The 22,384-nt window shown below is 36.1% G+C and overlaps 1 protein-coding gene across 2 annotated transcripts in view; it reads left to right on the forward strand.

Moving 5' to 3' along the window:
- SCFD1 (sec1 family domain containing 1) overlaps positions 1 to 20,531 on the forward strand; it is a 118,216-nt gene extending 97,685 nt beyond the window's left edge. For both annotated transcript variants that reach the window (XM_047075563.1, XM_047075564.1), the window contains exons 21-25: positions 2,447 to 2,499; positions 4,971 to 5,004; positions 6,566 to 6,631; positions 16,432 to 16,500; positions 20,155 to 20,531. In XM_047075563.1, coding sequence (XP_046931519.1) covers positions 2,447 to 2,499; positions 4,971 to 5,004; positions 6,566 to 6,631; positions 16,432 to 16,500; positions 20,155 to 20,178 — 246 coding nt within the window. In that variant the 3' untranslated portion in view covers positions 20,179 to 20,531. The remainder of the gene's footprint in view (positions 1 to 2,446; positions 2,500 to 4,970; positions 5,005 to 6,565; positions 6,632 to 16,431; positions 16,501 to 20,154) is intronic.
- Positions 20,532 to 22,384: the final 1,853 nt, after the last annotated feature.

Raw genomic sequence — 22,384 nt, forward strand, 5'->3', positions numbered from 1 at the left:
TGTTCCCAGATAGACAACTTGATTTGGAGCATTGAAGATAGTTTAGCAAAATACCAAAGAGATTAGCAAAGTGTACTGTGTTAGACTTAGCTAGTAGTAATCTTGAATGTATCTTATCTCAAAGGCTTGAAAATGCTATAACCTAATTCTAGATGAATTCTTTTTTTTTTCTTCAAGTTTTTATTTAAATTCAAGTTAGTTAATACAGTGTAGTATTGGTTTCAGGAGTAGAATTTAGTGATTCATCACTTACATATAACATCCAGTGCTCATCACAAGTGCCCTTCTTTTTTTTTACTTAAAAAAAAATTTTTTTTTTAATGTTTATTTCTTTTTGAGAGACAGAGACAATGTGAGCAGGGGAGGGGCAGAGAGAGGGAGGCACAGAATCTGAAGCAGGCTCCAGGCTCTGAGCTGTTAGCACAGAGCCTGAGGCAGGGCCTGAACTCTCGAACCATGAGATCATGACCTGAGCCAAAGTCAGACACTTACCTGAGCCACTCAGGAACCCCCACAAGTGCCCTTCTTAATGCCCATCACCCATTCAGCCTATCCCCCGCCCACCTCCCCCCCCCCCCACCATCAACCCTCAGTTTGTTCTCCATAGTTAAGAGTCTCTTATGGTTTGCCTCCCTCTCTGGTTTTATATTATTTAATTTTTCCTTCCCTTCCCCTGTGTTCATCTGTTTTGTTTCTTACATTCCACATATAAGTAGAGTCATATAGTAGATGCATTCTAATCACTTACTAAGTGTTCTCCTTTGATTGTTTTGACTGGATAAATTGAAAGAAGGGATTAAGACAGTATCACATAGTTTTCATCTTGTAAATCTGGCTGGCAGTGGCTTTCTGGAGCTAAGTGTTAAAGAATTCTGATGCAACTTTTGAGTTCACTGGAAGTTCTGTAATTGGTTAAACCCTGTCCACCACTGAGTACAGGAATAGGTGGTGGCAATACATGCAGAGCTTATCACTGATCAGGTTGGGGTAGGGCCATCCACACTCCAGAAAAGAACAAATTCCTCTGGCTGACTGTGCTATGGAAGGAGAGAGAGGCAGAGATTAGGAAGTGATTACAGTGGCACCTGGGTAGCTCAGTCATTTGAGCATTCCACTCCTGCTTTCAGCTCAGATCATCATCCTGGGGTCGTGGGATCAAGCACCACACTGGGCTCAGCACTGAGTATGCAGCTTTCTTACGATTTTCTTCTCTCTCTCTCTCTCTCTCTCTCTCTCCCTCCGCCCCCCCTCTCCCCCCTCCCTCCCTCCCTCTGCTCCTTTCCCAGGCTCTCTCACTCTGTCTCTAAAATAAAATTTGAAAAAAGGAAATGATTGTGTTACAAGCAGTAAAACAATACTTCTCAGCTCCTTTAATATCAAGAAGATAGTTTCTCCACAGTCCTTTATCCACAACTTCTGAAATCTACAAAGTTCTGAAAATTGGAAAGATGTTGTATAACTCACTTGGTGGCAAAACCTAATTTTAATTCAAGTTGAGGCTTGAATTTATCCTACTTTATGTTAATATTCATATACTTAGCTATAGAATATTAATGTGGTAGATGATGGGGTGGTACCTGCCGGGAATGTTACATACACAGTTTATGCATTATATTAGCTATCTAAAACTTTTTAAATTCAAAATTTCAGAATACATCTAACTTTAAATGTTTCAAATAAGATTATGAACCTGTTTTGGCTCGTCTGTATATTCAGTAAAATCAGGGCTAAATAATAAAACTCTAAAATAGAAAACAAGACAAAATAATTACTTGGTTTATAAAATGGTAAATTTTCAAGAAATAGTATAGTAGTATAGTATAGTAGTTAGAAGCTTGGGAATTGAAGCTAGACTTCCTGGGTTCAGAGTCTGGAGTTCCCTTACTTACTAGTCGTATGATCTTAGGAAAGTTCTATAATTTCTTTGTACCCCATGTTGCCCATCTGAAAAAAAAGAGATAAGAGTAACTACCTCACAGATGTTGTGGGGTTTAAGTGAGTAATTTCATCTAAAGCACTTAGAATAATGTTGGGGCACCTGGGTGGCTCAGTTGGTTAAGCGTCCGTCTGACTTTGGCTCAGGTCATGATCTCATGGCTCACAGATTCGGGCCTCACATTGGGCTTTGTGCTGACAGCTTGGTGCCTGGAGCCTACTTTGGATTCTGTGTCTCCCTCTCTCTCTCTCTGCCCCTCCAACCCCCCTCAAAAATAAAAATAAACATTTAAAAAAATAATAAAGCATTTAGGATAATGTTTAACATGTAGTAAGTGTTCAGTTGGTGGTGGTGACACACATTTAATTAATCTACCATATTAAAAGCTTAATACTTTAAGCTTTTAATAAAATACTTTTATTAAAGTATTTATTAAAGCTTTTAATAAAATACTCAAAGCCAAACCGTAACTCTAAAGAGAAATCAAGTTCTGTTTGCTTTTTTTAATAGGAAACTGATGACTATAGATATTTTGATCCCAAAATGCTACGGGGCAATGACAGGTAAGCAGCTCTTGACTTGTGTAATTTGTTTATAGGTTTCCCCACCCCACCGAGAATGGAAAAATTGATTTTTTGTTACAAATCAATAATTGCTTATTAAATATTCAAACTATATAGAAAACTGGTAAGTGAACAGTATGTATAATCTCATTACCTAGAGATAATCATTGCTAATTGTACTTAACATTTTGGTTCTTTTCCTTTCAAGTATATACACTCACACACCAAAAAAATACATTATATTTTAGTTGTTTTGGTTTTTCTTAATGACGAGATGGCAGTATTACAAAGTGTGTGGGAAGGGGAATGTGAATATGTTTTTAAATGAATATTCTTACTGAACCGAAGCAAAGGTGGGAACTTTATGTTGACTACCCAGTTGTTGGATTTTTTTGTTTTGTTTTTTATATGGTCCATAAAATCCAGGCCCTATGGATTGTTATAAATATTTTATGGCAATGAAATACTCCACAAGTAATTTCTCTTATTTTGTAACAAACATGGTATGGAAAGTACTTGTTTACTTCATTATGGATATTATGTTTCAAGGTTTAATTCATGGTAGTTTGAAAAACAGCCTACAAGACATAGAGAAAGAATAGAATTAGGAGAAGGAAAAACCTTCTTAGAATGATCTTTAGCACCAAAATTTGGGTGCAACTGGTTTCTTGCTTACATCTTATGTTTGGGATCTTTAGAACTATGTTTCTGCTTTATCCCAAGCTTTTGCATCTTTGTAAGATAGAATTGATAATCTAATCACTAGATCGATGATGATTAGATTGTTTTGGTAACTTAAAAGGTTCTTTCCAGAGATATTACCAGAGTTGCAAAAGCAGCAGCTAATAACACTGGCAAAAGAATTTAACAAAATAAATTATCAGAGAGAGAGAGAATGAGAAGTGACAGCTAATAGGTATGGGGCTTCTTTTGGAGGTGATAAAAATGTTCTGAAATTAGACAATGGCGAAGATTGTACAATTCTGTAAATAGACTAAAAACCACTGATTTGTACACTTTGAAACAGTAGATTTACAACTCTTTTCCTATCTTGATACTCCCCAGTTCACAGCTTACATTTTAGTCTTCCTTGTATTTGCATATGGCTAACAGGTAGATTTGTTTTGCTTCTTAAAAAATTACTGAGAAATACCTTAATTCTCCCTGTAGTTTATGCATAATAATGAGTATTAGCATTGATAAGACAGAGGAATTCAGTTTCATTTTTAATAGATTCAGCCTTCTGAGCTATTCTGTCACAATTAATCTTGGTTATTAATAACTAGTAATACTGTGCTATTTAGGTCTCACCTCCTTATTCCATCCATGTCTACTCTCAGAGGAACTTAAAACACTCCAGAAGGAAGTTAAACACTGATGAGGTGTTTCAATCAGGTGGACTTCTGGCCCTTTTCATGGAATATTCAGACAGGCCATAGAAATGAGGAAAAGATGATAGAGCTGTGGAATCAGCCTTTAAATAATTAAGGAAGGGATAATACCTCTCTCCTCTTGGTTGACATTTTCAAAAATCTAAGCTCTCTTTGTATAGCCTGTTTTAGCACTGAAAACAAATATATATCTGACTCACAAAAGCTTTGAAAAATACTTTTATTGTAAGATATCTTGGCACCAAATAAGTTTTTTTAAAACATAAATACAGAAATGGTGGTTAATATATATAATGATATATAGTAGTATACATAAATACAAAGAAATGAGCTACAGCAAAATGGAAATACCTCCTTCCATCTCCCCTCTAAATTGTTATCCTTCCCCCACATGTGTTGACATAGTTTTTTCACAAATGTAGCTACTGACAAATTATGAAATTATGTTGAGTATGGTAAAATTTTATGTAATTTACCACTAAAATAGGTACTTTATCAACTTACCTTATACCCAGATTTTATTCCTTATGAGAGCTGCTGCTCAGTGTTGCCTTCTCCCTCTCAGTTTTCTCCTAGAATTTTTTTTTTAAAGTTTATTTATTTTGAGATGGACAGAGAGAATCCCAAGTGGGCTGTGCACTGACAGTGGGAATCCCGATGTGAGGCTCAAACTGACGAACCATGAGATCATGACCTGAACCAAAACCAAGAGTCGGTCACTTTACCGACTGAGGCTCCCAGGTGCCCCTAGAATTTTATTTTAAAGCTAACAGATTGCCCTACTCCCTTTTAGATACTGACACATACACTTCTTCTAGCATATTCTTCTGCATTCATTTTAAAGTTAACAGATTGCCCTACTCCCTTTTAGATACTGACACATAGACTTCCAGCATATTCTTCCTCATTCACTATTTGGATACACAAAACTAAGGACAAGCCTCAAAGAAAGTGAAGGAGGAAGGATTGTAAATACATTTTTATAATTAGTGTGTGTGTACATGCATGTATTTCCCTATGTCTTTCATCTGTAATGAAAGCCTCAGGTGAAATTTTCAGTATCATTTTTCTTTGTTACAGCTCAGTTCCAAGGAACAAAAATCCATTCCAAGAGGTAAGTTCTATATAAAAATTCTCTGCCTCTAAAAAGGAAGGAAGATGACCAGTTTGAACAATTATCTTCATCTTAAACATGGCTTTATTACAGTTACTTTCCGGTAATCTTGATACATCCAATTCTGTGTACCCAAGATTCTTTTTAAAAAATTATTAGTAACTATATTTTTCTGATGCATAAAACTACTTAAAAGAGTTTAAGCTTACTAATAACTGACACAGTCAGTGGACACTTGGGCTGTTTCCCATAGTTTGGCTATTGTAGATAATGCTGCTGTAAACATTGGGGTTCATGTATCCCTCTGAATTAGTGTTTTTGTATTCTGTGGGTAAACTCTTAGTGGTGTAATTGCTCAGGGATCATAAGGTAGTTCTTTTTTTAACTTTTTGAAGAACCTTTTCCAGACTGGCTGTACCAGTTTGCATTCCCACCATGTATGAGGGTTCCCTTTTCTCCACATCCTCACCAATACTTGTTGTTTGTGTCGTTGATTTTAGCCACTCTGACAGGTGTAAAGTGATAGCTCATTGTAGTTTTGATTTGTATTTCCCTGATGATGAGTGATGTGGAACATCTTTCATGTAAGTGTCCATTGATTGATGAATGGATAAAAAAGATGAGATAAAGATACATGTGTACACACACACACACACACACACACACACTGAAATATTAGCCATTAAAAAGAATGAGATCTTGCCATTTGCAATGACATGGATGGAGCTAGAGATTATTATGCGAGGTGAAATAAGTCAGTCTGAAAAAGACAAATATGATCTGATTTCACTCATGTGGAATTTAACAAACAAAACAGATGAACACAGGGAAAAGAGGTAGAGAGAGGCAAACCAAGCAACAGACTCTAACTATAAAGAACAAACAGATGATTACCAGAGGGGAGGAAGGTGGGGGGATCAGTGAAATAGGTGATGGGGATTAAGGAGAGCACTTGCTGTGATGACCACTGGGTGATGGTTGGAAGTGTTGAATCTCTGTATTGTACACCTGAACTTAATATTGCACTGTATGTTAACTGGAATTTAAATAAAAAGTAAAAAAGCTGATACAAAATTAACAATTCACAGAAAAAGGAGTCTAAGACTGTGGTAAAAGTTTTATATGCATAGAACTTCCTTCTAAAATTGGATTCCAAATTTGTGAAGATACTGTGACTGTGATTTCATTTGAAATACAATAAGCTTCTCAATAAAAATACAGTGAAGAACATATATTGGAGATTATGTAAATGCTAATTTTGTTTTTCCTACCTACAGTAAATAACCTCAAATTCTAAAAAGCCTTCTAGAGAAAGCCCTTTAGATTTATTTGCTATTACTTAATTGTATGAAGAATGAGGTCAGTTTTTTTTCTATACTTTTTGGAAACACATTTTTTTTTTAATTGAAGTAGCATCAGGTACTTAGGATGTGACCTTTTGCTAGCTTGTATTTTTTTACCTAAGTTGTGGAATATGCTCCAAACTAAAAGCCATGTTGCTTGAAAGTTAAAATACTGATTTTTTCAACTTACCTGTTTCTTTTTTCTGTTTGCATTTTAGGCAATTGTTTTTGTGGTGGGAGGAGGCAACTACATTGAATATCAGAATCTCGTTGACTATATAAAGGTACGTGTTGGCCTTTTAATTCCTTAAGCATTTGGTATTTCACAGTTCCGTGTCTTTAAAATACTAGCATTGTCTGGTGGCTCTTTTGATTCTCAACCCTTTTTCTAGAGGTAGTTTAAAAGTCCTTATATATATGGAAAAATGCCCATATGCTCATTGTTTTCCTATTCCTATCCTGTTTCTGGCCTAAAATTGTACTTGATCTGGAAAATAATGTATCTTACTGATGTACTTGGCAGCTCTCTATCCTAATTTGACTTTACATGTTTAGAGACTTTAAGTAAGCTCCTCTTCCAAAAAGTCTACCTTAGTGAAATGAGTTAGCAAACCCACTTCCCCGAAGTACTTTGCCCCCATCCTGTTGACTTAAATCAGCAACACACTTGGAATGTCTGCTTTTTCAGCAAACAGGAGATAGCAAATTAGCAGTAGAGTGCTAGTCAAAGCCGACAGGAGCAGCAGGGACTAACAGACAACTAAGCAAAAGGATATGAAGAGCAAAAATGCCATTTAAAATGTAGGGGCAGGGGCGCCTGGGTGGCTCAGTCGGTTAAGCGTCCGACTTCAGCTCAGGTCACGATCTTGCAGTCCGTGAGTTCGAGCCCCGCGTCGGGCTCTGGGCTGATGGCTCAGAGCCTGGAGCCTGCTTCCGATTCTGTGTCTCCCTCTCTCTCTGCCCCTTCCCCGTTCATGCTCTGTCTCTCTCTGTCTCAAAAATAAATAAACGTTAAAAAAATAAATAAAATAAAATAAATAAAATGTAGGGGCAATAGAATTATCAGTTGTTGGAATGACATTTTGTAATCTTCATTTATTTGCTTAACATTAAGTAATGATCATTCCTTATGTTCTATGTTATGTAAGACTTTAAAAAGGTGGAGATTTTGGTACAAGAGGAAAAAAAAGTCACAGATCTTTAAAACTATCAGGCACAATTCCTGGGATCCTATTTCAGTTGCAGAGTACATACTTCAGAGTGTGAACCACCAAGATCTATGTAAGATGCTGTGGTCTCAGGGGAACATCCATCTTGTACAAGGAGAGGTCTTTGATACCCTCCTCTGGTCATATAGTCAAAACCAGGCTGCATGAGCAGGCTCAAAAGCAGTAAACCAAGGAAACATAACAGGAACCAGGTGCAAACCATTAATCTGTACTATTTCTATAAACAGTGCTGACAAGCTAGTTCAAGTTGTCCCCTAATCTATCTGTGACCCTTGCAGGGGACTATATTAATCACTAGTTGATCTATTTCATTTAGGTTTGGCAAAGGGTTAGCTATATGAGTGTTCCAGGTGTTCCCAGGGATAAACAAAGGGCTGCAACAGACCAGCTGAAATTAATCCGTACTTATACATTCCACACACCCCAGTCCTGGTTAAGCTTTCTTAATTAGACTTGTCAGCATTCTTCTTTCTGCATCTTTTTTTTAACATTTATAGAACAGAAAAACAAGAAGGATAAACATCAAAATATTAATCATTAGTGGAGTAGAGTGGCAGAAATGCAGGTATAACTTTAAAGAAACATTACAGTCTGCCAAATACTGCAGACTTGTTTTTATTCATGTATAAGCTTCACAACTTACCTCTTTCTACTATAGAAATTTTAATTTTGTGAAATGTATTAATAAGTTGATGCTGTGTAACAGTTATCAACTAAGTGTAGTTTTTTGATCAGTTCCTTTCATCAGAAGAACATCAGACTGTCAGTGATAGGTATGTAAGCCCTTTATCTTTTACTTGGTCTCAGTTTCCTAAGTATTTTTCCTTGATTATTATTCTGCACCCACAAAAACATGGTGTGGAGGCAGTAGGACACAGGCTACTATGACTAGTCAGGCATGCAGAAGACATTTTAAGTTCCTGTATCCAAGCACTTTTCTTCACAGATCATCACTTAGGTTAATAGTTACACACTGGTCTTTAGCTCTGCTGTTGAATGAATTATTTTGTATGCATTTTAGTGGAAATAGTATCCTACTTTTGCCTCCCCAGAGGGATCTTCTAGAATATACAGAACCTGTAAAAGAAAAAGGAGGATTAGAATTATTCAGAGGATTTATCCCCTAGATGTTATTGGCATCATCACGGCATGAGTACCTGCAGATTAAATCATTCTTTAAACTCCTGGAAACCATCTTGGACCTTCAGCTTCAAATGAAGGAGGCAATTTCTGCAGGCCTTGTGGGCATGTGTAAATATAGCTCAGAGTGTTATTCTCTTGCTCTTGGCCTCTTACAAGGTACAGAGATAATGTTAGCTTTCTTCTTTTGTATTATTCATTTATTGGCTCCTTTTTCAGAGTCATTTTTACCCAGAATTTGGCCCCTGATTTAGAAGACTGTCAGATTCAGCAAAGATGACTGATCACTAGAGCTGGCAGCAGTATGAGACTGGCCAGTGCTCTCCCCTTTGTCCATTCCCAGTGATGTCCATTCCCAGTGAAGTAGAGGTGGATAAGTGCACGCTTACAGGACTCTCTGGTCCTCCCATTAATCCCAGTTTAGACAGGTGGAAATAGAAACAGCCCTTTCCATCACTCCTCAAATTAGAGGTATTGTTTTGGTGTCATGTTTGCAATTGATCCATGTCCCTGAACTACAGGATCAGGTAGAGAAAAAAATTTTTTAGAAATGCAGAATAAATTTTTGTCAGTTCCTGTGTTATTACCTCTCTTCATCTCTCCCTTATTTCCCCTGCAGTATCTCAACAATCTATCCACTGTTGATTTCCCCCTTTAATTACATGCCTGTCATATTTTAACACACATTCCATCATACAAGCCACAGAAAGAGATGTGCCCAATTTAGAAAATAAGGTTTTCCAAATGTTCCAATTTTCAGTCCATCTACTTTGTGTTTGGTAAAGTACATAAGTCAGTCTATTGTATATGAGGCTTCTTAGCACACTTGTTGAACTGCACCTGCAGCAACATGGGTTTCTTTATCAAATGATACATAAAAAGGGACTCTAAATTGAAACAGTTTCTGCTGAGGACTCTAATAGAGTGTTAAAGGTGTTTGCTTCACTAACCAGATGTATAGATCCAAAATCAGTGTCTATTCTGGATGAAACCTGCTACTGTCCACCTGGAACCATAGGTCATAGTCCAGTGTTATTCTGTGTAAATAGTATGTTTTCATTTCATATCTTAGGTATATACCTAGGAGTGGAATATCATGGGTCATCATAACTTTAATGATTAACTATTTAAGGAATTGCTAGACTGTTTACCAAACTGATTGGACCATTCTACATTCACACCATTGATATATGAGGGTTCTGATATCTCCACATTATCACCAGCACTTGTTATCTGACTTTTTGATTCTGACTATGCTAGTGGAGTGGGATAGTAACTCATTGTGGTTTTGATTTGCATTTCTCTGATGACTTAAGACATCAAATAAACATCAAGTTTATTTTCATGTGCTCATTGGTGTATCTTTGGAGAAAGATACATTCAAATCCTTTGCTCTCATTTTTAAAATTTATTTTGCCTTTGTATTATTGAGGGGTTTGGGTTTTGTTTTTCTTTTTAGGGAGAGAGAGAGAGTACAAGCAGTGAAGAGGGAGAGAGATGGAAGAGAATCTCAGGCAGGCTTCATGCTCATTACGGAGCCCTAAATGGGGCTTGATCCCATGACCCTGGGATCATGACCTGAGCTGAAATCAAGAGTCAGACACTTAACCATCTGAGCCACCCCAGTGCCCCTTATTACTGAGTGTTAAGAGTACTTTATATAATGGTCTGTGATCAATTCTGAGTTAATTTTGCATGTATTATGAAGTAAGGCCCAGCTTTCTTCTTTTGTATGTGGCAGTCCAGGTTGTCCCAGCACCATTTAGTGAAAAGACTTTTTTGTTTTTCCCTATTGAATAGACTTGGCAGCCTTGTTGAAAATAAGCTGATCATACATGTATGGGTTTATTTCTGGACTTTCAGTTCTGTTTCATTGATCCATAGATCTATCCTTGAGCCGGTACTATGCTCTGTAGATTACCATTGCACTGTAGTAAGTTTCATACTCCAGACATGTGAGTCTTTCTACTTTATCCTTCTTTTTCAAGATTGTTTTTGATTTCCTGGATGCCTTACACTTTGTAGGAATTTGAGAATCAACTTGTCAGTGTTAGTCAGGATTCTGACAGGAATTGCATTGAATCTGTACATCAGTTTGCAAAGTCTTTTCATCTTAACAGTGTTAATTAAGTCTTCTGATCCATGACATGGGATTTTGTTCTCTTTGTGTGGATCTTCTTTATTTTTATGATTTTTTGTTTGTTTTTATTGGTTTCAGAACATAAGCTTTGCAGTTTTCATTAAATTTATTTCTATGTATTTTTATGCTATTATGAATAGAATTTTTTTTTTAAGTTTATTTATTTTGGGAGCGAGCGAGTGAGCACACGCATGAGTAGGGGATGGGGAGAGAGAGAATCCCAAGCAGGCTTCTTACTGTCAGCACAGAGCCCAACATGGGCCCCAAACCCAATGAACCTTGAGATCATGACCTGCGCCTAAATCAAGAGTCAGATGCTTAATCAACTGAGCCATCCAGGCGCTCCTGAAGTTTTTTTCTTAATTTCATTTTTGGATTGCTCATTGCAATCCAATAAAAATGAGTTTTTGTGAATTGATCTTGTGTCCTACAACCCCGGTAAACTCATTTCTTAACTGTTAGGGGGGGTTTTTTTAGTATTTTTAGAACTTTCTGTGTAGGAGATCATGTTATCTGTGAATAGAATTAGTTGAACTTCTTCCTTAGCCTATCTGGAATGGTTTTTCCTTTTTCTTGCCTAACCACTCTGTCTAGAATCTCCAATACAGTGTTGAATTGAATAGATAAGTAGCAGACCTCCTTATCTTCTTCCTGATCTTAGGGTCAAAGCATCTAGTCTTTCACCATTAAGGATAATGTTAACTATGAGTTTTTCATAGCTTCCCTTTAAAGCCATTACATTTTAGTAGCTACTAAGCCACCCAGTGTAATTATTCTCAAAGTTCTTTTTTTTTTAATCTTATTTAGTGTTAATGTTTCCTTTGTTGTGAATTCAGGAAGAACTGGGCTAGGTCTTTGACATTAGAAACCCCTATCAGTACAACTATGTAGTATGAAACAAAACTTATGGCTATGGCTACAAGAGTGGAGAATTATCTGACTTGGCCTTTGAGTCATACCGGTTCACATTGGGCCAGTTTTGTTGGGAAGGCAAAGAAAATACTACAGTAATTCAAACTGATCAAGTTAGCAATGATGTTAATCTAGCTCATAATGTAACTGCTATTTGGTATAACAGTGATGTATTTGATAAAATTAATTTTAAGACACTCAGTAATATTAATGAGGATGCCTGATCATGCCAGTTTTATTCAAAATAGTATTAGAAGTTCTAGCCATAACAATTAGGCAAGAATAAGAAAAGGCATCCAAATTAGAAAACTATTTGCAGATGACCTATAGAGAAAACTCTAAAGATTATCAAAAACTGTCAGAACTAATAAATTCAGTCAAGTTTCAGGATACAAAAATAATACCCAAAAATCTGTTGCATTTCTATACACTAATAAACTGAGAAGTAAAAAAAAAAAAAAAAAATCATTTACAATCACATTAAAAAAATAAAATACTTGGGAGTAAGTTTAATGAAGAAGCTGAAAGACCTGTGTAGTGAAAACTACAAGCCATTGGTGAAAGAAATTGAAGACACAAATAGGTATTCTGTGTTTCGTGGATTGAAAGAGTCAATATTGTTGAAATACCCATATTCCTCATAGCAATCTACAGGTTCATTACAATCCCTGTCAAAATTCCAAGGGCATTTTCACAGAAATAGAACAAACAATCTTGAACTTGTATAGAGCCACAAAAGACCCTTAATAGCCAAAACAATCTTGAGAAAGAACAAAGCTGGAGGAATTACACTGCCTAATTTCAAACTATAGTACAAAGCTACGGTAATTAAAACAGTGGAAGAGAATTGACAGACCAGAAATAAACCCATGCGGTATATGGTTCATTAACTTAAAGATGTCAAGAATATACAATGGGGAAAGGACAGTCTCTTCATTAAATGGTGCTGGGCAAACTAGACAGCCATATGCAAAAGAATAAAATTCAACCACTATTTTACACTAGACACAGAAGTTAACGCAAAATGGATTAAAGAATTAAACCTAAGACCCCAAATCTTAAAACTCCTAGAAGAAAACAAGCCATAAACTCCTTGACTGACATAGGTATGGGCAGCGATTTTTTTTTTTTTTAATCTCACACCAAAAGCCAAAGCAACAAAAACAAAAATAAATGAGACTACATCATAGTAAAAGCTTCTGCACAGCAACAGGTACCATCAACAAAATGAAAAGGCAATATACTGAGTGGGAAATATATTTGTAAATAATGTATCTGGCAGGGGGTTAATATCCAAAATATACAAAGAACTTACACAATTCAACACCAAAAAAATTAATAATCCAATTTAAAAATAGGCAGAGGACCTAAATAGACATTTTCCCCAAAGAGACACAGATGGCCAACAGACACATGAAAAGATGCTCATCGTCATTAATCATCAGGGAAATGCAAATCAAAACCACAGTAAGACTCACCTCACACCTGCTAGAATGGCCATTATCAAAAAGAACAAGAAATAACAAGTGTTGGCAATGATGTGGAGAAAAGGGAATACTCATGCACTGTTGGTGGTAATGTAAATTGGTGCAGCTACTGTGGAAAAGAGTATGCAGATTCCTCAAAGAAGTAAAAATAGAATTACCATATAATCCAGCAATTCCACTTCTAAGTATTTTTGTGAAGAAAAAAAACACTAACTGGAAAAGATATCTGCACCCTCAGTCATTGCAGCATTGTTTACAATAGCCAAGATATAGAAGCAACTGACAGATGAATGGTAAAGAAATTATGCACGCAGGCATGCATGCACACTGAAGTATTCAGCCATAGAAAAGAATGAAGTCTTGGTATCTGTGACAAACATGGATGGACCGTGAGGGCATTATTCTAAGTGAAATAAGAGAAAGACAAATCCTGTATGGTTTCTCTTTTATGTGGACTCATTTAAAAAAAAAAAAAAAAAAAACCCTCTCAGATATAAAGAACAGACTGGTGGTTGCCAAGAAGTAAGTGGGAGAAATGGATGAAGGGGATGAAAAGGTTAAGAAAAAAAAAAAAAATGAAATGTACTCTTAAGCAAAGAGTACACTTTCAAAAATACAAGAAAATTGAGGCACCTCGGTGGCTCAGTTAATTGTCCCAACTCTTCAGCTCAGGTCATGATCTCACAGTTCATGAGATTGTCAGTGACAGCACAGAGCCTGCTGAGGATTCTCTCTTTACCTGTCTCACATTAAATAAATAAACTTAAAAAAAAATGAAAATCGTTTGTGATTGAAATATAGAACATACTGGCTATACCACAACAGTGTGTATCTAAAAGATGCAATAGATAAATGACACTCTAGTGGTCTCCCCAGAATGAACGTGTTTGACAAAGGCTTTTACATCTCTCAAGAGAAGATGTACTAGGAAAAAACTCCATAGACCTTGGCCTTTTGAACGTACTAGTAGAGCCAGCTGCAAAATGAAACCAGTAGCCAGTCCTTTGTCATAGAAATAACTATCTTCTTAATTTCTTCACTTTTGAGAGCAGACATTTATGTGTGGAAACATATTTATTAAAGCATAAGTATAGTTTAGAAATTTATAATATCTGGAGTGCCTGGGTGGCTCAGTCAGTTAAGCATCTGATTCTGCATTTTGGCTCTGGTCACGATCTCACAGGTTCTTGAGTTCAAGCCCCCATCAGGCTCTGCACTGTCTGTGTGGAGCCTGCTTAGGATCCTCTCTCATTCTGTCTCTGCTCCTGCCCTGCTCATGCTCTTTCTCAAAAAAAAAAATAAGCTTAAAAAGAAATTTATAATATCCAATTGTGCAATAACCTGTTATCAGATATTTTGAAGTTAAAAGGTACATCTAGAAAAGAAATCAAAGTTCAAACTCGAAGGTATCTGGGAACTCAGTCATTTGCATAGGTTTTCTGGAACAAATATATAAAGCACACAAAAGACTGAATATGTGTTCCAGTAGAGAAACCTTTTGCTTCTCTTTATAGTTACAGAAATAATATGCACTAATATTCAAAGGCAATTTGCTAATAAAACTGTGTTGACCCTAAAAAATTTGGTAATAAGTAACCAAATGTATAGGTAATTTAACTTTAAGCCACCATAAGTTCTTTTGATGGAAGGTGATTGGCTAGAGAATGAAATAGATTTAGTTAATAATTGTTACATTGGATCCAGGTACTGGTACATTTCATAAAGTTCAGTTTTTAATGGAAGGAGGAAGTATCAGGTTTATGCATAATTAAGAGTAAGTTTGCACTGAAATATTGGCTGCAGTGTTTAACCCTATTCCTCATTGGTTGATACAGAAAATTAGTGTTTTGGTGTTAATGTTAATCTGTAAATGCTGTAGAAGATACAAAAAGAAAAATTATGATGAGTGATTATTAAAGCTTGATGAAGGGTGCGGATGGGATGGTGCAGGGAGTGTGGACTAAGTACATGATTAATCTCCTTTGCTAGTTTATTTCTCTGTGAACCTTGGAAGCCATGGTGCTAACATTTCGCCAACCACGAATGAAATGTCATAACTAGTGATTAATGTAGTCCGATGCTAGGGTCCAAGATAGACTGGGGGCAACTAACACTAGCTTGTCAGCACTGCTTAATAGAAAACATAAATATGAAAGAAATGAGGTGCAAATCACCAATGTTTTGCTTCCGTTCTTTGAGCCTGGTCATGGATACATGATCAGAGGGTATGAAGACCCCTCCTTGGACAAGACCGAGCTTCCCTGCAACCAGAGTATCTGCACTGTAACTTGAGATTCACAAATGAAAATAAAATGTGTTCTGTGCTACTGAGATGGGATCCTAGGGCCTGTGCCTAGAATATTTGGACTCTTCTAATGTTTCCCTTTGCTTTCTTTATCCTACTATGCTATGACCTCTACTTTTATTAATGTCTTGAGTAGATCCTGACATTATATGACCCAGTTATATGACCAATGCTGTGTAATTGTTATATGTAACAGTGAGGTATGACTGTTTTTGTTGTTGTTCTCAGAGAAGGCCACCTAGAACATTTATTCAGCCAACCAACTGTGTTTATTCAGCTGATACATCACAGAGAACTGTCTTTCTCTTGTATTACAAAAACAATTATGTTTCTTGATGAATTATCATATTTGCTTTGTTATGGAATAAACTTTTCAAATTACAGAAATGAATTTTCTTTCAAGTACACAATACATATAATAATTACAGCATCAAGGACTTACAGAATTCTTCAGTAGAAGTTTTGACTGCTGTAATTGGGTTACAGTATTCTGCCAAAATTATGAATGAAATTATTGTAAATCCTATATTGCATAAATGAGACTGCAGTGACCATTCATGCCATAGTTGTACCATATCCTACTGTCAGCATAACAAAACTAGCGATGTTTTCTTCAGGTAGTACAGATCTTATGTTGGAAGAATGTTGACCTAAGATTTTATAGATAATCGTTTGTGTGAAACGTGGCAGTCACTTTATTCCATGCAATTTTAGAATAGATATGTGTATACTAAAATTCAACAACCTCTTCCCTCGCCCCCCAAAAAGACTTTGAGGGGTAACAAAAAGTCTTAATTAGGCTTAATCATTCTTCTGGGTAATATTGAAAGTATAACTTGTTACTTGTATCTGAGTTCTCTTATTTTTACAGGGGAAACAAGGCAAACACATTTTATATGGCTGCAGTGAACTTTTTAATGCTACACAGTTCATAAAACAGGTAAAGTGTACGTTGGTAGTTTGTTTCTTGTAACATACCATGACTTGGTGATGATATTTTTCAAAAGAGCAAGAGAATCATCATACTCATTTGAACCAACTGAAGCCAAAAACCATAGGAGCTATAAAAATGTAAGGTTTTAACATGGACTACTATAAAGAAAATTCTGATAAATAATTATTTCAATTGTCCCAAATCTTTGAGAGGATAAATTCACAAAATTTAGAATTTACAACAGTGAAGTATATACCTCCTAGGTGTACATTCCTGGGTTGTGAGATGTGTTCACCTGAATAACCCAGATTCCTGTTCAAGATACAGAACCATCATATCACAAAGTTCCCCAGTCAATCCTTGCCCTTATTCAATCCCCAAGCAGGTCTTGATATTTTTCCACCATAGATTATGTAATGTATTAGAATAGGCAAAACTAAATGGATTGTTTTTTTCTTGGATGAACTAGAGGATTCTCAATTTAGTTAATTTTTTTAATGAAGCAGATGTTTATGCTGATTTTTGTTTTGATTACTTTGGGATATTAAATTCTTTAGTTTTTCTTTTTTAAAATAAGCATTTAAAGCCATAAAATTAAAAACTCTTGCCAAACACTGCTTTAGCTGCATTTCACAAATGTTAATACATTTTCATCACCATGTTTTATATATATATATTTGGGGGGGAGGGTTTGGTTGTATATTTTTAATATACTTGTTGGGTTTTTTTAAATCTCATGTGATTTAGAGATGTTGTTTTCAAGTGTTTAGGGGTTTCCTAAATATCTTATTGATTTCTAATTTAATTCCCTGTGGTTAAAGAACATTCTGCATATGATTTCATTGTTTCAAAATTTACTTAAATATCTTTTATGGTTTCTCTTACTGAGCACTTCGTGTGCACTTCAAAAAGAACCTGCATTAGGCAGAAGTGGTAAGAAGGGTTCTGTAAATTTCATTTTGGTCATGGTAGTTGACAGCATTACTTAAATCCTCTGTGTCTTTATTGATGTGTGGTTTTGTGGGGGTTTTTTGGTCTAGTTCTGTCAGGTATTGAAAGACCAGTATTAAAATCTCCAGTTATGTTTGTGGAACTGTTTCTCCCTTCAGTTCTGTCACTCTCTCCTTTTAGTTGTAGGTCAACTTATTGTTAAGCTCTGTTATTAGGTACATACAGATTGAGGATTGCTGTGTCTTCGTGATGAATGCACCCTTTCATTATGCAGTGTCCCTCTACGTATCTGGTAATACTCTTTATCTTGAAGTCTACTTTATCTGACATTAATATAGCCACTCTAGTCTTAAGGTTTGCAGGTTATAACTTTTCCGTCTGGTTGCTTCAGCTTGCCTATGAATTCATATTTAAGGTGTTTATCTTGCAGATGGGATATAGTTGGAACCTGTTTTTTTTTTCAAAACCATTCTGACCATCTCTGCCTTTTAATTGGTGTCTGTTGGTCGGTTAACATCGAATGTAATTATTGATATGATTGGGTTTAGGTTTACCATTGTACTGTTTGTATTCTACTAGTCTTCTGTTAGGCCTTCCTCCTTTCCTACCTTCCTTTGTATTACTTGAATGCTTTTTTATTTTAGCTGTATCTCTACATTATTAGCATTTGCTCTAGAGATCACAATATATACATCTTTAACTTCTCATAAACTAGAGTTAATATTGTACCACTTGCATTCAATATAGCATATAGACCCATTCCCTCAGCCTTTATTCTGTGATTGTCACATATTTTACATCTGCATATATGTCATTAACCTCACAAGACAGTACACAGTGTTACCATTTGTATCACTTCACTCATCTGTATCATAAAGAAGCCTTTCCCTTTACACAGATACGATTTTCAGTGTTCTTCATCCCTACCTTTAGTAGATTTTGATTTCCATCTGTTGACTGCAAAACTTCTTTTAACATTTACTGTAGTTCAGGTATGCTAGCAGTGAATTCACTTAATTTTCTTTTATATGAAAATGTATTTCACCTTTATTCTTAAATATTTCTGCTGAATACAGAATTCTGGATTGACAGTTTTTCAGAATTTTAAAGATACTATTCCACAGTCTTCATTGTTTCTGATAGGAAGTCAATAGTATTCAGATCAATACAATTTTATATGTAATAGGTTATTTTTCTCTGGCTGCTTTCAAGATTTCCTTGTCATCTTTGGTTTTCAGCAGTTATGATGTATTTATGTACAACTTCTTGTGTATTTATCTTGGGGATTACTGAGCTTCTTGAATCTGTATGTTTATATATTCACCAGATTTAGGGAATTTTCTGTGCTTTTCGTCAAATATTTCTGTGTTCAATTTTGTCCTCTCTTTGGGACTCCATTCACCTGTATGTACAACATTTTATATTCTGCCACAACTCTCTGAGGATTTGGGGTGGGGGGGTTGTTTTGTTTTTAATTTTTTTAGTAGTCTCTACACCTAATGTTGGGCTTAAATATAATTTAAGTTGTACTATCTCCAGATTCACTCTTTGCTTTCTTATCTCTTTTCTACCATTTGAATAATGTTGTATTTACACCATCTCAAATTTTCATTTGGTTTTTTTTTTTTAATATAGTTTGTGTTTTTCTGGTTGGATTTTATGTCATTTCATTGTGAGCATATTTTCTATTGTTTCATTGAGGATAGTTGTTATAGCTTCTTTTAAACCCTTGTCTATTAATTACAACACATGGATTATCTATCTCAGTCTCTCCCCTTTCCCCCTAGACAATGGGCCCAATTTTTCTGTTCATGTATTAGTTTTAGATTGTATCCTTAACATTGCTGTTTTGGAAACTGAATTCCATTTCCCTAAAGAGTGTTGATTTGGGCCTTCAGCCGGCAATTAACTTGGTAAAATTCACATGTCAAACTCTGTCTCTTGGGCAGCAGCTCACATCTTGCTTGTTAGTCACTCTCATTTGTGCCTGGTTCAAGGTTTTTCACCATAGATATCAGAAAAGTTCATGTGCAAAATTTAGGGCTCCCACACTCTGGACCTCTCCTTTCCTGGATTTCCTCCTCATCTTCAGCGGCTTTAGTTGTCCCCATACTCTGGGTCGTTCTTGAGGTTAAGAGCCACAGAACTCAGCCAGTGCGGGTCTTTGCTTCCAAGTGTCACCTCTGTTCCCGAACCTGCCAGCTTGCAGTTGTTCTCCACTGCCTTCAGGTAGTTGGTTTTTGCATGTTGTTTAAAGTTTTAATTGCTATCCCTGGGAGAATTAGTCCAGTAGGAGTTTACCCAGCCTTCCAGAATTTGAATGCCTTTTTTCTTTTTAATGATGTTTTGGAAATATCAAATTAAAATATGTGGAGAAGTAAACTGTCAGCAGTGAAGTTGTATGTGAAAGTTTTCTTTACATTTTCATACTGAGTTAATATTGATTTTATTCTCAGTGTTTTTGTTTTCCATTAGTTGAATTTGTACCTATAATGTTGATCCATTTTTTTTTTATTGTGACAGCATTTATTATTACTATTCAGTTTTAAATGAATTTCAGTTGGTGGTGAATCTTGAGGAAAACTTATTCTAGATACAAATGCAATGAATGAAATAATGGAGCTTAGATGTTACCATGATTAAAGAGTACATTTTTAAGGTGTATTTCTTTTGTGACTAAAGTAAAGCTATTTTTATGTTTTGTTTTAGCTGTCACAACTTGGACAGAAATAACATAAAAGAACCTTAATATGAGAAACTACTTGGATAAATGTAAAGACAAAAGTCAAAAGAGCCAGATGTTTTCTTCTTCGTATCAGTGTCCTAACATTGAAACTTAGAGTTAATTTTTAAGGAAATTCTATACTTAATATAATGTATACTAATTAAAAGAATAAAGCATTTCAGAAATAAATTTTTAACATTGTACATTTTCTTTCCTGTTACGTTTGACAAAAGAGAAAGTACTTAGGAAAAGTTCTGCCTGAATATAATATTAAAATATTATTATAATGGATTTGTTATGACTGAAACCAGTGAAAATTTAAGAATTATGCAAATATTATTAAAAAAATAAAAAGAGTGCCTGGGTGGTTCAGGTGCTTTAAGCATCTGACGTTAGCTCAGGTGGTGATTTCACGGTTCATGAGTTTGTGTCCTGCCTCAAGTGATCACAAGACCCACTTCTCTCTCCCTGCCCCTCATTCACTTGCATCCTCTCTCAAAAAAAAAAAAAAAAGCAAATGTTACTTGACTGGTTAATGAATCTCCTACTGGTATTTTTTTTTCTTGTATGCACTTTAATAGTAAAATTACCTCCCCGTGGTTTTCTGGTCTGCCATGTTGCCTCTAGACTTTACTTACTTAAAGTCTCTTCTTCCTCTAGCACACCCAAATACATCTTATCACATAAAATCCCTTCATTATATAATGACAACAACTAACATCTAGAATGGACAAATACAAAACATTTGTCCCATGAAGATCTAAAAAATATGGAAAATTAAGTGTTAAATTTGGTTCAAACCTTCCTGGTATGCAGCACCAACAAGGAATGTTGACCAATCATGAAACTCAGCTCTAAGAAAAAAGCAAACCAGTTGCTCCAGAGGAAAACCTCTTACTCCTCTCAAGGCCAGGGAGTTTTGCTCCTAATGAGCCTCATCAAGAGGAATCTCTAATGTTACAGATAAACATCCAGATAATAGATAAAACAGCCAGATTCACAAGACCGACTTTCTCTATTCCTACCCCTCAGGAGTCAGTGCCATCATACAAAGCACAGGTCAAGAAAAAGAGGTCTCTTTGGGTAGTGACCTGCTAACCTGACTTGGTCCTGGGCTATAACTTAAAATCTGTTTGGGCTGCTGTAACAAACTACCACAGACCAGTGGCTTGAACAGATTTCACATAACTTGGGAGGTTAGGAAATCCAAGGTGAAAGTGCCAAAAGCTCAGTATCTGGTGAGGACCCTCTTTCTGGTTTGCAGACAGACATCTTGATTTATCTTCATATAGTAGAGAGTCCTAGTCCCTTTGTCCCCTCTAAGAGCACTAATCATATCACGGGGGCTCCACCCCTGTGACCTCATGAAAACCTAATTACCCTCAAAGGCACCACCTCTAAATACTATTATATTGGGAGTTAGAACTTCAACCAAAGAGTCTGTAGGTAACACATTCAGTCTGTAGCACCACATCATCTGCCAAAGTGATCAAAGTGGTTCGTGTTCGGGGCTTGAGACAACAATGTTCATCAAGGTGATAAGCTCCAGAGAAGATAAAGCAATGTCCCAGTTTCCTTAGTAACAGAGAAGTTAGACTTTAACATATGTTCAGAAGATATTTTTTTAGGTTAAAACTTCACCAAAGACACAGGAGGTGGTCTCTTTTCATGTTGTGTTTGCAGCCAAAAATAAGTTAGAAATAGTGTCCTCAATGAATGAACAATTTTTTTCAAGTTTGCCTCAATTCACTTAAAAGAAGACCATTGCAAAGGTTCCGAGAAACGTTTCTATGGGGCCTGTAAAGATTTGGGGCCCTTAAAAAAAAAATCTCTGGGGAAACCTTGGCTTTTCTCAAACTGTCCACAGCCTAGCCCCATCTGTCCTGGTGTGAGTTCCCCAGCAGGCCATCCACAATACGGCCAGGGTCACTGTTGATGCTGTCTTGGGCTGGCAGCTCAGCAGGTCCATCCCCTCAAGCCCCTAGCGTGGCTGATTCAGAAACCAATTTTATCTGCCCCCAAAAATGATTCTTAGAAGAATTGATTACTGCCATGGTAAAGCACAGATCAAGGGTAGAGGTCAGTGGGAAAGGGAAATGCTGTGCCTGATGATTTACAAAAGTTACAGCAGTTAATCCTCACAACAGCACTAACAGGTAGGTGGTACAAATTTTATAGATGGAAACAACGCTCAGAAAGTTAAATACCCTGCTC

The sequence above is a fragment of the Lynx rufus genome, unplaced genomic scaffold (assembly GCF_022079265.1).
Source record: "Lynx rufus isolate CCGP_SWC_20201006 ecotype Redwood Valley unplaced genomic scaffold, mLynRuf1.p SCAF_13, whole genome shotgun sequence".
NCBI lineage: Eukaryota > Metazoa > Chordata > Mammalia > Carnivora > Felidae > Lynx > Lynx rufus.